The 13,762-nt window shown below is 41.3% G+C and overlaps 1 protein-coding gene across 4 annotated transcripts in view; it reads right to left on the reverse strand.

Moving 5' to 3' along the window:
* SLC38A9 (solute carrier family 38 member 9) overlaps positions 1-13,364 on the reverse strand; it is a 47,652-nt gene extending 34,288 nt beyond the window's left edge. Inside the window, exons 1-2 of one of the 4 annotated variants that reach the window (XM_035310290.1) lie at positions 13,285-13,364; positions 3,841-3,993 (exon numbers count right to left, since the gene is read on the reverse strand). In XM_035310290.1, coding sequence (XP_035166181.1) covers positions 3,841-3,944 — 104 coding nt within the window. In that variant the 5' untranslated portion in view covers positions 3,945-3,993; positions 13,285-13,364. Of the gene's footprint in view, positions 1-3,840; positions 3,996-7,833; positions 7,853-7,931; positions 7,950-12,802; positions 12,841-13,284 lie in introns of those variants that run through there. The other 3 variants (XM_035310291.1, XM_035310294.1, XM_035310292.1) reach the window with 3 other exon arrangements.
* Positions 13,365-13,762: the final 398 nt, after the last annotated feature.

A 13,762-nucleotide genomic window follows, 5' to 3' on the forward strand; every position in this document is an offset into this window, starting at 1 on the left:
ACCTTCAAATTAGGCAAACTTTTAATACCAGAATAAATAAGAAAAAAAACAAACACAACGCATTAGAGGATGCAACTTCTTTCCACTCCTCCAAAAAGACAAAAATAATCTACTTCAGCTTATTACATTGATTTTTTGACTACACAGTATCAAAAATCTATCAGTTAATTTTCACAGATTTGAAAGGATTATTGTACTGAGATAAAGCTGGCAAATTCCTCTGTCTGTTGTTTTACTTAGTCGCCAAATTATTATAGGAACTTCCTATGTGGCACAGAAGAAACTAATGAATAAAACTGATTTACCATTGTGGAAATAAAAGTAAGGAGCAAATGTAATGAGTATAAGCCTATATTAATAGATTGCTATTTCTTCCTTAATCAGGAACCACCTCCTACCTGTGTAAGAACACTACAGATGTTAGTGTACTTACCTTGAGGAAACCAATTAAAAGAACACCATTGACGTGATTTCTGCCATTCTAAGCTGTCTAACTTGTAAACCATATGTTCATGGTGTACTCTACAAGGTCTTTACTCTCTTGGAAAAACTCAACTTCTTCCACGTTCTTAATACCACTGTTAATACAATGATCAGCACATGACCATACAACTATCTGAAAGCATTTGATGGCAGTGGAACCAAAATAACCCTTCAGAACACCATACTAAGTCATCCCTCTTGCTCAGAGGATATACATTCTAGTTTAACAAATAAGGAATCACAAGCTTTTCCATATCTCATTGCAAGCACTCTTATGTCTTCTCTGTCAAAGGTAAAGCTATTCTACACTACTGTTACAACAAGTAAGAAGTTTCAAAATGAGGCCTTGTTGGAAGGTAGTAAAATTAGGAATTAGTAAAAATGTTAGCAATAGAGAAAAATGAAAGGCAAGCAATGGAATAAAAAGATCACGTGGGTTTAACGCCCTAAATAAACGTATAACGTATAAATGCAGAAACGTATAAATGCAGAAACTGTAGCTTTGCAGAGGTTAGTCTCTACCACTGTATACCTTTTTGTAAGTTAAGAGAAATTTGAAGATGAAAAGGAAATACTTTTGCATGAAAAAAGCTTCTCTGACTGCCACCTACAGACACTGTTTAATTTATAACAATTTCATTTCACCCACTGATCTCTCCTACATTGTGGGAAAACATTATGGGACTTCAAAAAAGATTGAAAAATAAAACAACAGGGAAGTCTTGATCTTCTCTTATCAGGGGCATTGTTACTTTCTTCATATGCAAAGTAAGTTTTTTCATATGCAAAACAATAAATTGACAATAAGTAGGTTTGAAAAGCAGTAAGAAAAAATAAAAAAAAAACTCCTGTCCCTTGAATACAATAAGTATCAATAAGCCATTGCAATGAAATTCGGCCTTTTAAAGGGCCCTACAAAATGGCAAACACACCTAATAGGGTGTGAGTAATTCAGGTCATTGTGAAGAATAGTAACACCCTCTTTAAGAGGATTAAATGTAGCTTTGTATTTTCACCAAAATACTAGAAGAACACTATACACAATAATTTACAACTCTAATAAACAATTAGTTTATTGTTCTTATGTAAACACTGAAAAGCATGTCTTTCAAAAATCCAACATCCTCCAAGCTGTTAAGAAAAACAAACTATGTAAAAACAAGCACACAAAGAGAATCTAAAACAAGCACACGAAGAGAATAGCATCAAGAAAGGCAAACAGTGATTATAAACAAATCACACAAAACACTTCAATAGCTACCTCAATCAAAGAAAAAATAAGGACCCTGAAAATTGGTGGTAGGAGACCACACAACTATGTCTGATTACAGTTTATGAACAGCAAGTTTAAAAAAGGAGCAAACTAAGCAGAGAACATCATGTACTACTATTGCATTTGCACTGTTTGATGCTTTCATGGATGATAAACCTCTCTCCCTCGAGCTGCAATTCCTTGAAGCTCTAATGAGCAAGCCCTACCAGTCACACTCCCAAGACTACAAAGCCCCAATCACTGCTCTGATTGTGCCCAAGGCACACCCTGATGGCCTATTCTTCCCCATTCCTTTCTCAAAAGATTGTGCCACATCTTCCAATATGCAGAAATAAAGTTCAGCGCTCTTTGGCACCACAATGATTTAGAGACCCTTCTAATATCCCAGGTCTCACGTCCTTCATTTTTTGTGCCTCTGCATGCTTGGAAGACAAAGGATCAGGCTGTACTAAATAGGTGAAAGGACTTTCAGGAGTCCTAATAAGGACAAAGAGGGTGGATCTGCAAAGCTGGAGGTTGTAGAGGTGGGAATGTAATCCAAGAATACTTTACTGCTTAGGGGGAGGAAATGCCATGTGCTACAACCTTTTATGAAGTTGAGTCTCAAAACTTTAGAAATCACAAGGAAAGTAAAACACACAACAAGGAATCAACACCAAACCTCACTTTTGAAAAGTGGATCTTGGCATTTTTGATGTATCGCAAAGGTGCAAACTTCTCCCTTTACTCCTACATCACTAAAACACCTGAAACCCTTTGCTCTTCCAACACAACAAATGCCTGCTTTAACATGGGGAGCTCCCAAAATATATATAAATTGGCAATCTTCCTGTGCTGGGTGGGCCATGAGGGCTCAGACACTCCACAAGAAGAAGATAAACCAAGAATTCATTTTGTACAATTCCTTTTCCATCTTGAAAGTACTCTACTATTTTCTCATATTTACATACACTATTCTGTACTTGCACACACCTGTATTTCACTTTCTCTGTGCTAACTCATACCCTTGTCCTCCCCCCCTCCTCCTTCCTTTGCTCTCAGAGAAACGGGAGATTGTGATTGTTTAACACACGTATAGGCTCTTAGAGCATTCTAAAGCTACCCACCTCGGCTGAGACAGCAGGAAATCACTATCCTCAAGTACTTTTTTACTGAAGTGGCCACTAGTGAAAGGATTTTGTATACAACAGTGCCATCTTCAGATTCTTCAGGAAGACTGCACCACTGAAATATGACACTGGATGCAAATAGAAAATAAAAGAGGCAGAAGAGCACAAACAGGGTCCAAAAGGTAGCACCAGCTACTCCGTCATGTGAAAATGTGGAGCTGGTGTGTCCAGCAAACTTATGAAAAGCAGTTCCCACTCTGATTTCAGTTTTGGTTCCAGGACCAGCAACAACTCACACAAGTCTTAACTGCAACAGCAGTGGAAGTCTCCCACGCTGAGCTCCTTTACGGAATACAACTGTTAAATTCTCTAAAAACATGCAAAATTATTGCTTAGCTAGATAAATACTATTTTTGCAGGCATGACAAAAAGGATGGGCTGCTGTATTTTTCATATTTGCTCAATCTCAAGAAATTCCATAGCTTTCCTAAAAACAATAGCCATCACTATTTCCTCAATACAAGCTAATAATGTATTCCTCTAGTATTACCTGTGGAATGCACAGAGTCATCTAAACATACCAGTACCGATTTATCTACAGCATCTAGCAAGCCTTCTTGTGTAGTCTCAACATTTCACGTTGTTGTGCTAAATAAAAACCATCACACATCAGCATACACACACTGTATTCATTCAGTACTTGAAGAGCCTTTTATAAACCACATGCAAAAGTCTAATTGAAGCACCCTCCTTGAAGTAACATCAATAGAAAAGTCTTATTAACAAAACAACAAGCACATCGCTTCATCCAGTGCTTGGAGGTAATGTCATACAGAGACAAAATTGGAACTGTTTGTATTCAGACGCTGGATTCCAAATGTTAGTTTTCTGTCTTCATAGGATTCTGTTGCTAGAAGCAAAGATTAAACAACTCTTTACTACATAATCATTCTGTATGCTCAGTATTTGTCATACCTTTTGCATTTAAAATCTTCAGGATTAAACTGTATATTCATGATTCCGTAATTGCTTTCATCACCTCCAACAGGAATCAAGAGAGGTTTGGTGTCCTCTTCCATATTTGATGGATTCACTTCTTTTTTTTTAGATTTTGACAATTATTCTCATCTAACAAAAGGAAAACAGAAAAACGCAGTTAAGTAAAACTGTGTACCTGTTATGAATTTAACAATGGCAGAGTCCCACAGAAGCTTTAGGATATCCTGAGGTGAAAACAAACAGAAAGTCCCTTTATATTTGTTGCTCAAGAATTCTCATTTCATAATGTAAACATCCCAGGTCAAGTACAGCAGGCACAATATTTTTATAACATACTACCCATTTAAATGGTCAATATACCATTGTGCTCTGAATCTCTGTTACTACCACAACAGGCAATATAAACTAAAGCATTATGATGGATACTGTCTTTACGTTGGGACTGAAACAGGTTTGTAAAAAGCAATGCTCAGAACCTGAATTTCTTTTGAGCTATCATAGCTAAGAATCAAGTCCACCATGTGGAAAGTAATGTTAAGTATATTTGTATGTAGGTCTTATTCTATGATTTTCGTGAGACTCCTTTCCAGCCCTTACTGCCCCACCTTAAGACCACTGTGATTTTTAAGAGTTGTATTTCCAATTTGTAACAGAACAGCTGAAAAAAAATAATATGACAGTTATTAGAGCTATTGTTTCAATAATTTACTTCAGACTTTACAGAAAAAACATATGCAGTTTTCTGGTGTACTTCCCATAACAATAATAAAGATCAGATTATAGCAGTCTATCATGTTCAGGCTCTTTGAATTAAAGCCAATGAGTGGTTTAATAATGCATTAGTAATTAGGTGTTGTATGCATTCAGAGAACTCCTAAAAAGCAGATTGCTTTTAAGCAAATGGAATTCTATTTGCTTAAACTGAATTGCAGACCTCACAAGGGACTTGCTGTGGTCTCGTGTTCAGCTGAACAAACATAATGGCTTTAACAGCTCTCATTCCTGCTACTGCCTGAAGAATTACTCACATATGAAGAAAAATAGTAGAGGTATCTGCTCTTTTAGGGGAACTGTTTCCTGATGCTTAGTATGTTAGACAGGCTGATGCAAAGATGGATGGGAACTAGAGCTGGCAGAAGGAAGGATGGCACAGGATGGTAAGATAGAATGAGTTAGGTATCATCCTTTTATATCTGAAGGAGAGGATAAAAAACAAAGGAGAGTTAGCAGTTTTCAAACGAGTTGAATCCCAGGGGCCTAATAGCTGTCATTGCTAAAGGAGGCGTGCAAAGATGGTGAAGGAGCACATCGGGTGTTTGGGGATGCAAAAGCACAAACATTGGTTCAAGCTGCCGTGGAAGCACATTTTAGAGAACAGGCTTCTGTTGTGTGCTGAGCACAGGTGCTAGCTCTCTACTGTCAACAGTAGGTAACTACTGGAGGTTCCAGTTTCACGCAAGTGCTGCTGAGAACACTAGTCCTGCCCTTGACAGCACAAGGGCTTTTGTGTGATCCCCACATTTAACTGGACCTGGGAAGACTGATCCAAATGAAAATTAACCATTCTTTCCTGTGTTTTAAATTTAGACCAGTTTTAAGTCTGGGGCTTGTTGTCCAGCTGCACACACATATATGCTTGTTCAAAGTAAGGGGCTGATGCCATTTCACCTGGAAGAGCTGACACTTCCCTCATGCCTTCAGCATACAGCCAAAGATATGAGAGACTTGAATTAAATTTTAGTTTAAATGCATTATTTTGGCTTGTTCATTTTAGCTCTGTAAGAGGCCATAAGGAGTGATAAGTGATAATAAGACAATTGTGCAAGCCTTCTTTGCAGTCCCTGGTACCATCACCTTTTTCCATTGTTTTTGCACTCTAGTTCATGCTGAAGTCCTTTCCTTCTACAGCATTGTTAGTTCTTTGGCTTTAGTTTAAATGTCTTAAATTCTCTTTTTCTTCTAAACTCTTCTGGTGAGACTCAGCTTTCACATTCCTGCTCATTTCTTCCCAATTTTCTGCCTCTTCTACATACTGTCAAAAACTGCTTTCCAAACCTGCTGTTACCAACCTCTGTTTTCAAAGAGATTTCTTAACTGACAGCAATATTCTAATTTCCTTTCATGTGACATACTGTTCCTTTCCAAATGCCATTTACAGCTTCCCTCATTTATTTATGTCCAGTTGGTTTCCCATATTTTTCTATAGCCTTTAGTCACCTCCCTCCTCCCTGCTGATTACCTTCTTCGCCTTGCACACAATTTAATTCATCTCAGTGCACATCTACTTCCTCCAGCAGCTAACTATTTCTGAAACAGAACCGTGGGCCCCAGAGATTTCATCCACTGCTATAACTATCCACCTGTTCCTCTGCCATTCCCAAGCCCTTCCATATACTTCTGACTGCACCCCAAGAAAACAGTTTTTACGGCTTTATTTTTTGTTTTTATCGGTCATCTCTAGAGTTTAAAGCTTCTTTCTTACTGTGTAAGTCAGTAAGCATCAGATGGATAATCCTGTACAGTTCTTTTATTCCATTCTATTGTCTTTTCCAGATCAACATTCTGCATGCTTTTTATGAAGAGGCACACACCCCCATCTCTCAGAAGCTGAGATCCCTCACTCCTGCATTCTGCAGCCTCTTCCTTTTTAAATCACACTCTGGACTTAGCTATAAAAATGTAGATGAAAATTTAAGTCCCTAGTGGCTGGACTGAAATTGGAAATAAACTCAAATTTCAAATTCTCATTCATGTTTTTAGCTGGACCTTTCCAGAAAACTGTGTTACTGAGATCTCTTCTTTCCACAGGGCCCGGTTTATGGTGTGGATTAAAACATTAAAGGCTAATATAAGAAATGGCTTTGAATTAAGATACTGCTTCCTTAAAATGTCCCTTAAACAATGTCTTTGTGCTTTGCAATTCAATCTGACAAATGCAGAAAACACCGATCAGCAGTCTGACTTCCTCTGCACTATGGCTATAAAGAACCCAGAACATTTTATAATATTCTATAAAGAAAAACAGTCCTTTCAAGACATAGCATGCAATAAGTTAAGCCTGAAAGCATGATTTTGGGTTAAAGCATTGTTTGTTATTTGTCTCTTAAGGGCCTACTTAAAAGCTGGATTGGTGAAAAGGGTTTAAAAGTGCTTATTGTTGAGAACAGATAGGTGAAGCTTATGACTAGCAAATTAATTACTTCACAAATAGACACAGATACCTTATGTGAGGACTGGAACCAATGTAGCTTTAAAGAAAACTGCAGGCAGAAGAATAAAATGCAGAATAATGAACCTGACAAACCTTCTTTTTATTTAATTATATAATTTCTAACCAGTATCTCCTTTTGGCTAGATTGCATTCTCAATAAATATTTTTAATACACAGGATAGAGCCAGTTATGCTATCTGGACTTACTGCTTGACACTTTCCATTACAATAACCACTTCTCACCTGCTTACTTCGCTAGTGTCCTACTTACCTATCGAAAGCTTTTTATACTAGATATTTGATCTCTGCTCAACTAGTTCTGGAGGCTTATCTTTAAAAACCTGTTATATGACAGGTTCTGTATACAATCTTCAAATCCTAAAAGGAAGACTGGGAAATAAAGCATAAAGAATTATTGCCAAAAATCAAATCTGCATGACAAACTTCATCCTGTTTGTGTATCTTATGGTACACTGTGGTCACTCTTTTCATGTGGCCACTGCTGCATTCTGAGAATTATAATGGACCTCTGGGAATTAATGTGTAGCTGCTTGGAAACTGAGACAATAGCTTTAAGGACACCTGACTCATTTGTTATTACACTGGAAGGGGTAAGAGATAGTCTTCGGCTAGGTACATGCTGAAGAGGAAAAACGAGTTTTAGGCTTGACGCTGCCCTGAAGCTTGCATGCTATTAAGCCATACAAACTAAGATTTTTGTGCAAATAGGAAAAAGGCTTCTGCTAGCTGTAATGTACCTAGAGTGAGTGATATGAATTCAAGATACAAAGTCTTCAGCAGTGCTGAGTTAGTGGTGATGTTGCTCTCTGTTGCTCATTCTCGCAATCCTATCTCTCTTCCTATTTGTGGTGGCACGACTATTTTTTCTTTCCCATCTCGGTGCAACAAACAGAACCGGGGAACTGATTTGGCTAAAAAAATGTAAATCCAGAAAGGAAGATGATTGCTTTGGGTCTGGACTAGGATTGTGTGGGTTGTAGTTCTACACAACCAGAAGTTTCACTGTAGGGTTTGAGATGCAGGTATAGTTTGCTGGGGAAGACAATACTGCTGCAAGCATAAGTAAAACCAAAGCCTGAAGGACAAGCTGTGTCTGACAATATGTTCCCCATTTTTTATCTCTCCTGCTTAGGTCCTACTTTGTGTAACGGCAAAATGAAGGTATGCTAGTGCTGTGCACTGCTGAACAATGTTAAATATTTGGAAAGCAACAAATTAACTTTCAAACTGAGCATTCACAATAGTGTTTTGTTGTTGTTTTTGTTTTTGTTTTTTTTTTTTGGGGGGGGAGCTTATTCCCTATCCTTAGAATAAGAATGCCATGTCTCATACACATATTGTGAACAAGAAGTAACTTCCAGTGAAGACTCATCTGTAATTCATACTAAACTTCAAAAACATCCACAAGGAACAGTTACAGTCTGTTGAGAAACAAATAAGGAAGATAGTTTTATTCAAAAATGGACTAAACACTATCGCTTTGCTGCTCTGCTGCTGCTCAGACAGAACTTTTTCAATTCTGAAACTGTCCAGCTTGAAAAAAATTAATGATCAGGTAACCAAATACCTCTGATCCTCTTAGGACTGTCAGTGGACACTTGGGTTGTCCAGCCTGGAGAAATGGAGGCTCAGAGGTGGCCTCATTGTTCTCTGCAACTTCCTGAGGAGGGGAAGTGGAGAGGGAGGTGCTGGTCTCTGTTCCCTAGGAACTGATCACAGCACATATGGAAACGGCACAAAGCAGCACCAGGGGAGGTTCATACTGGACGTTAGTAAAAAATTCTTTACCGTTTGGGTGATCAAACAATGAAATAGGCTTCCTAGAGAGGAGTTGATGCCCCGTGCCTGTCTGTATTTCAAGGGACATTTGGAAAAAAAAAATTGTTATACTTTCATAGAATCAAAGAATCATTTAGGATGGAAAAGACCTCTAAGATGAAGTCCAAATGTTAACCTAGCATTGCCAAGTCTACCACTAAATACCCTAAATACCACATCTACAAATCTTTTGAAGACCTTCAGGGATGGTGACTCAACTACTTCCCTGGGCAGGCTGTTCCAATGCCTCACAACCCCTTCAGTGAAGAATTTTTTCCTAATATACAACCTAAACCTCTCCTGGTGCAACTTGATGCCATTTCTTCTTCACCTATTGCCTGATGCTTGGGAGAAGGGAGAAGAGATGAACCCCACCTCACTACAACCTCATTTGAGGTAGTTGTAGAGAGCAACCTCCTTTTCTCCAGGCTAAACAACCCATTCCTTCGCTGCTCCTCATAAGACTTGTTCTCTAGACCCTTCACCAGCTTTGTAGCCCTTCTTTGGACACACTCCAGCACCTCCATGTCCCTCTTGTAGTGAGGGGCCCAAAACTGAACACAGTATTCAAGGTGCAGCCTCCCCAGAGCTGAGTACAGGGGGACAATCACTTCCCTAGTGCTGCTGGCCAAGCTATTTCTGTTTCAAGCCCTGATGCTGTTGGCCTTCTTGGCCACCTGGGCACACTGCTGGCTTATATTCAGCCGGCTATTGACCAATACCCCCCAGGGCCCCTTTCTGCTGGGCAGCTTTCCAGCCACTCATCTCCCAGCCTGTAGTGTTGCATGGGGTTGTTGTGCCCCAAGTGCAAGACCCAGCACTTGGCCTTGTTGTAACCTCATACAGCTGGCCTCAGCTCTTGGTCCGGCCTATCCAGATCCCTCTACAAAGCCCTGCTACTCTTGAGCAGATCAACACTCCTGCCCAAGTTGATGTGATCTACAAACTTACTGAGGGTGCATTCGCTCCCTTTGTCCTGATCACTGATAAAGATGTTGAAGAGAACTGGCCCCAGTACTGAGCCCTGGGGAACACCAGTGGTGACCAGCCTCCACCTGGATTTAACTCCGTTCACCACAACTCTCTGGGCCCAGCCACCCAGCCAGTTTTTTAACCAGTGAAGCATATGCCCATCCAAGCCAAGAGCAGCCAGTTTCTCCAGAAGAATGTTGTGGGAAACAGTGTTAAAACCCTTACTAAAGTCTGGTAAGTTTAATTTCTGGTTAGCCTTGAAGTGGTCAGGCAGTTGCACTAGATGATCTTTGAAAGTCCCTTCCAACTGACAAATTCTATTCTAATCTGTATGTACCAAGAGAACTAATACTCCCTAGACAATTCTAATCTTCATTAAATACAGCCAAGCTTAATACCCCAACCTTTGAGTATTAAAACTTTGCAAACTTTGTCCTCTAAAATACAGGTTTCTACGTTTAATTATCTGATGCTAGTTTCACTTCACAATGTATTTGGTAATTAATATGATATCATTCTACGATGGGGTTACAGTGTTGGTTGATAACAGACAGCAATTGATGTAATCCACCTGTACTTGTGCAAAGCATTTGACATTGTCCTGCATGACATCCTTGTCTCTGAATTGGAGACATGGATTTGATGGATTGACCACTTGGTGGGTAAGGACTTGGCTGGTCATCCTCAAGGAGTTGCAGTTGATGGCTTGATGTCCAGGTGGAGATTCAATGGTAAGTGGTGGTCCTCAGGGGTCAGTACTGGGATCGGTGCTGTTTAACATCTTCGTTGGTGACATGGACAGTGGGATCAAGTGCACCTTCAGCAAGTTTGCCAATGACACCAAGCTGTGTGGTGCAGTTGACGTGTTGAAGGGAAGGGAAGCCATTAAGAGGGACTTGGACAGGCTTAAGAGGTGGACTTCATGAAATTCAACAAGGTCAAGTGCTAGGTCCTGAAGCTGAGTCAGGGCAATCCCAAGCACAAATAGAGGCTGGGTGGAGAATGGATTGAGAGCATTAAGAGAGGGATCTGGGGGTGTTGGTTGATGAAAAATAGGACATGAGCCTGCAACATGCACTTGCAGCCCAGAAAGCCAACCATAACCTGGGCTGCATCAAAAGCAGCGTGGCCAACAGGTGGAGGGAGGTGATTCTGCCCCTCTGCTCTGCTCTTGTGAGACCCTACCTGGAGGTCATAATTCGGCTCTGTTGTTCATTTTCAGGATATAACTTCCTATTTATAATTCTCTCATCCTATTTATAATTCTCCCACAAACATTTGAAAGGCACTGAAAGGTGACAAGTGAATGAGAACTTACTAACCCAGGTTTTCTGCTGCTGGTGTTTCACAAAACTGTGGAACAACAGAGGTATTCAAAGTGCTTTTCCCAGTCCCACTTTGGGCTACACTCTACAAGACTTTCTGGTGGTATTGAAAACAGGGCTGAACCTTTTTTAATACTCACTTCTCTGTCCCTTTGAGTTTCAGGTTGTACTGCCTAGCAGGTTCTCTCTTTCTGAATTAGAAAGACTGAAAAGTTTCAGGGAGTGAAGACAAGGACCCAGCAGACTGACAACCTTCAATCTAGCCTGGTAGCTGTGCTGTAACTTGGGTTTCTTTGCACTGGAGGACAAAACCATATTACAGTTTGCTTGTATTGTGAATCTGGTTTGCCTACATGCATGTGTATCAATGTTTTAAGGTGAGAACCCACCTGGACAGGTTAGTACAGACTTACAGCCTAGGCTATGGAAGAAGTTTGCCAAACAGGTTTATACCACAGCCGTCATAAACTGCGTTGTTAGTCAGTTATCCTAGTCATCCCACAAGCACAGACTGTGCTTTGCTGGTTTGTAGGACTGCTGTTCACCAAAGAACTCTTCATGAAGGGCAGGTGGAAGAAGGCAGAGAGGGGAGCTACCATCACAGCCTCTAGAGTTCCATCAGGGGTGCCAGCGCAGCTGGAAATACTGGCAAAACAGCAGCTGCAGCTCTGAGAGCTATTTATACAACAGCTCCATGTTAATAAAGGTGAAGTTGCTTCACAGATGCTAGCACTGGTTCTGCAATAATTTTTTTGTGTAGAAAGGAGACCCAATGGACAAGCCATCACAGACCAAGCCTTAATTCTTAAATTGGAAGTCATGCATCTTAAATTATCAGAGACTTAAATCAACTTTAACTTGTTACTTTTTAACTTGCTTAATTACAACTACAGCTTTACAGAAGCAATTTTGCCACCAAAAACTGTTCTTATGGTTATGCACTGCATTAGTTTCCTTTGTTTTGAGATACCTAGTCGTTCCTTTAAGCATAGTTCCCTGTCAACTAGATTTCACAAATCAAACTGTGACAAATTAACCTGTTTCATTCTTATTTAAAGTCATTAGTCTTATAACCCCACCTTACAATCATAATTCAATCATAATTTAAATACTACAATCCACTAATATAAGTATTTACTTCAAATAAGGAAAATGATTTTTAAAAGTTCTACTTTGTGTGACCTGGTCTCCCCTTAAATTCTGAACTGATGAATGGATTAATAAAGGTCATGGCATAAATCTAAAGTAAACTTCAGGCTATGCACATAGAAGCTGTGAGAAATAAGCATGTTCTACACTGAAAAAACGGGAACTTCAAAGTAAGACAGAAGAGTTTCTTGGTTCCTTTTTTGGGGCAATACACCCTAGCTTGGAAGGGACTGAAGAATGCTATAGTGCTTTTAAGACTATTAGCATATATTCAGAGCTCCTTAAAACTGGCATAGCTTGCCACAAATTAGCTTGTCCATACTCTCCTAGATCCACATTGGTTGAAGATTATTAAAATGCATAACAAGTGTAAATCAATAACTGCTTTGGTAGAAAGCACTCTTTTTGATGCAAACTGCACTGTTGTTGAGTTCCTACGTACCCCGGGCAGAACCAATGGGTACATGGTCACTGACTGATGATACCTACATAAAATTAAAAAGAAATGGAACGATAACTTGTCTTCAACAGCTAAAGCCTTTGTTACTTGCATGTAGGTGTTTATGTGAATTTTAAAGACATAGGTATAGGAACAGAAACAACGTTAGCACCTTTGTCCTTACTCTACGTTTTTACCACCACCCTTTAAAAGGGACCGGGGCCCACGGACTCGTTAGGACTGAATTAATCTTTTCCACGATTTACGAATACCCTGAAAGGCCTCCATGCCCAACACAACGCCCGCTGCTCGGTTAAGTTTCTCCTCCGCGGGCTGCGTGCTGGAGCCGGGCCGTGGCCGGGCGGCGCCCCGGTGACCCCCGCCCTCTTCCCGGCACACCGAGCACGCCGGGCCGCGGCTCTCGGCCGACCGGCACCCGCCGCTCCCGCTCTCCCGACGGCCCCGGCTCGGCGCCGCTCCCCTACCTGCGGCGGCAGCGCTCCGCGGCGGCAGCAGGAAGCGGGCCGGGCAGGGCCGGGGCCGGGCTGCGCCTCCCGGCGTGCCGGGGCGCGCAGTTCCGCAGGCGGTCCCGCGGCGGAGCCGCCCAAGCGCGGCCAGGAGGAGGGAGCAGGGCGGTGTCGGCAGCGGGGCGGCGCCGGTAGCGCCCGGCTGGCTGGCGACGGTGCCGGCCGAGGAGGGGCAGCAGCGAGCCGGGTCCGGCTGCGAGCGCTCTGCGAGCGGGCGGCCATATGGCTGCCCGTCCTGGCGCTCCCTCGGCTTCGAGGGAGGCAAAGCCCGTGGTGTGGCAGCTACCTGAGCTCCTGTGCCCGCAGCAGGCCTGCAGCTGCCATTTCGTACACGAGCTGTAACTAAACATGTCCTGCACCTTGCCGCCCACTCGGGTAAGCATGGTAGGAATACACGTGCAGGTACCAAACAGCCCTGAAAAAAAAAAAAAAGGAC

The sequence above is a fragment of the Oxyura jamaicensis genome, chromosome Z (genome assembly GCF_011077185.1).
Source record: "Oxyura jamaicensis isolate SHBP4307 breed ruddy duck chromosome Z, BPBGC_Ojam_1.0, whole genome shotgun sequence".
NCBI lineage: Eukaryota > Metazoa > Chordata > Aves > Anseriformes > Anatidae > Oxyura > Oxyura jamaicensis.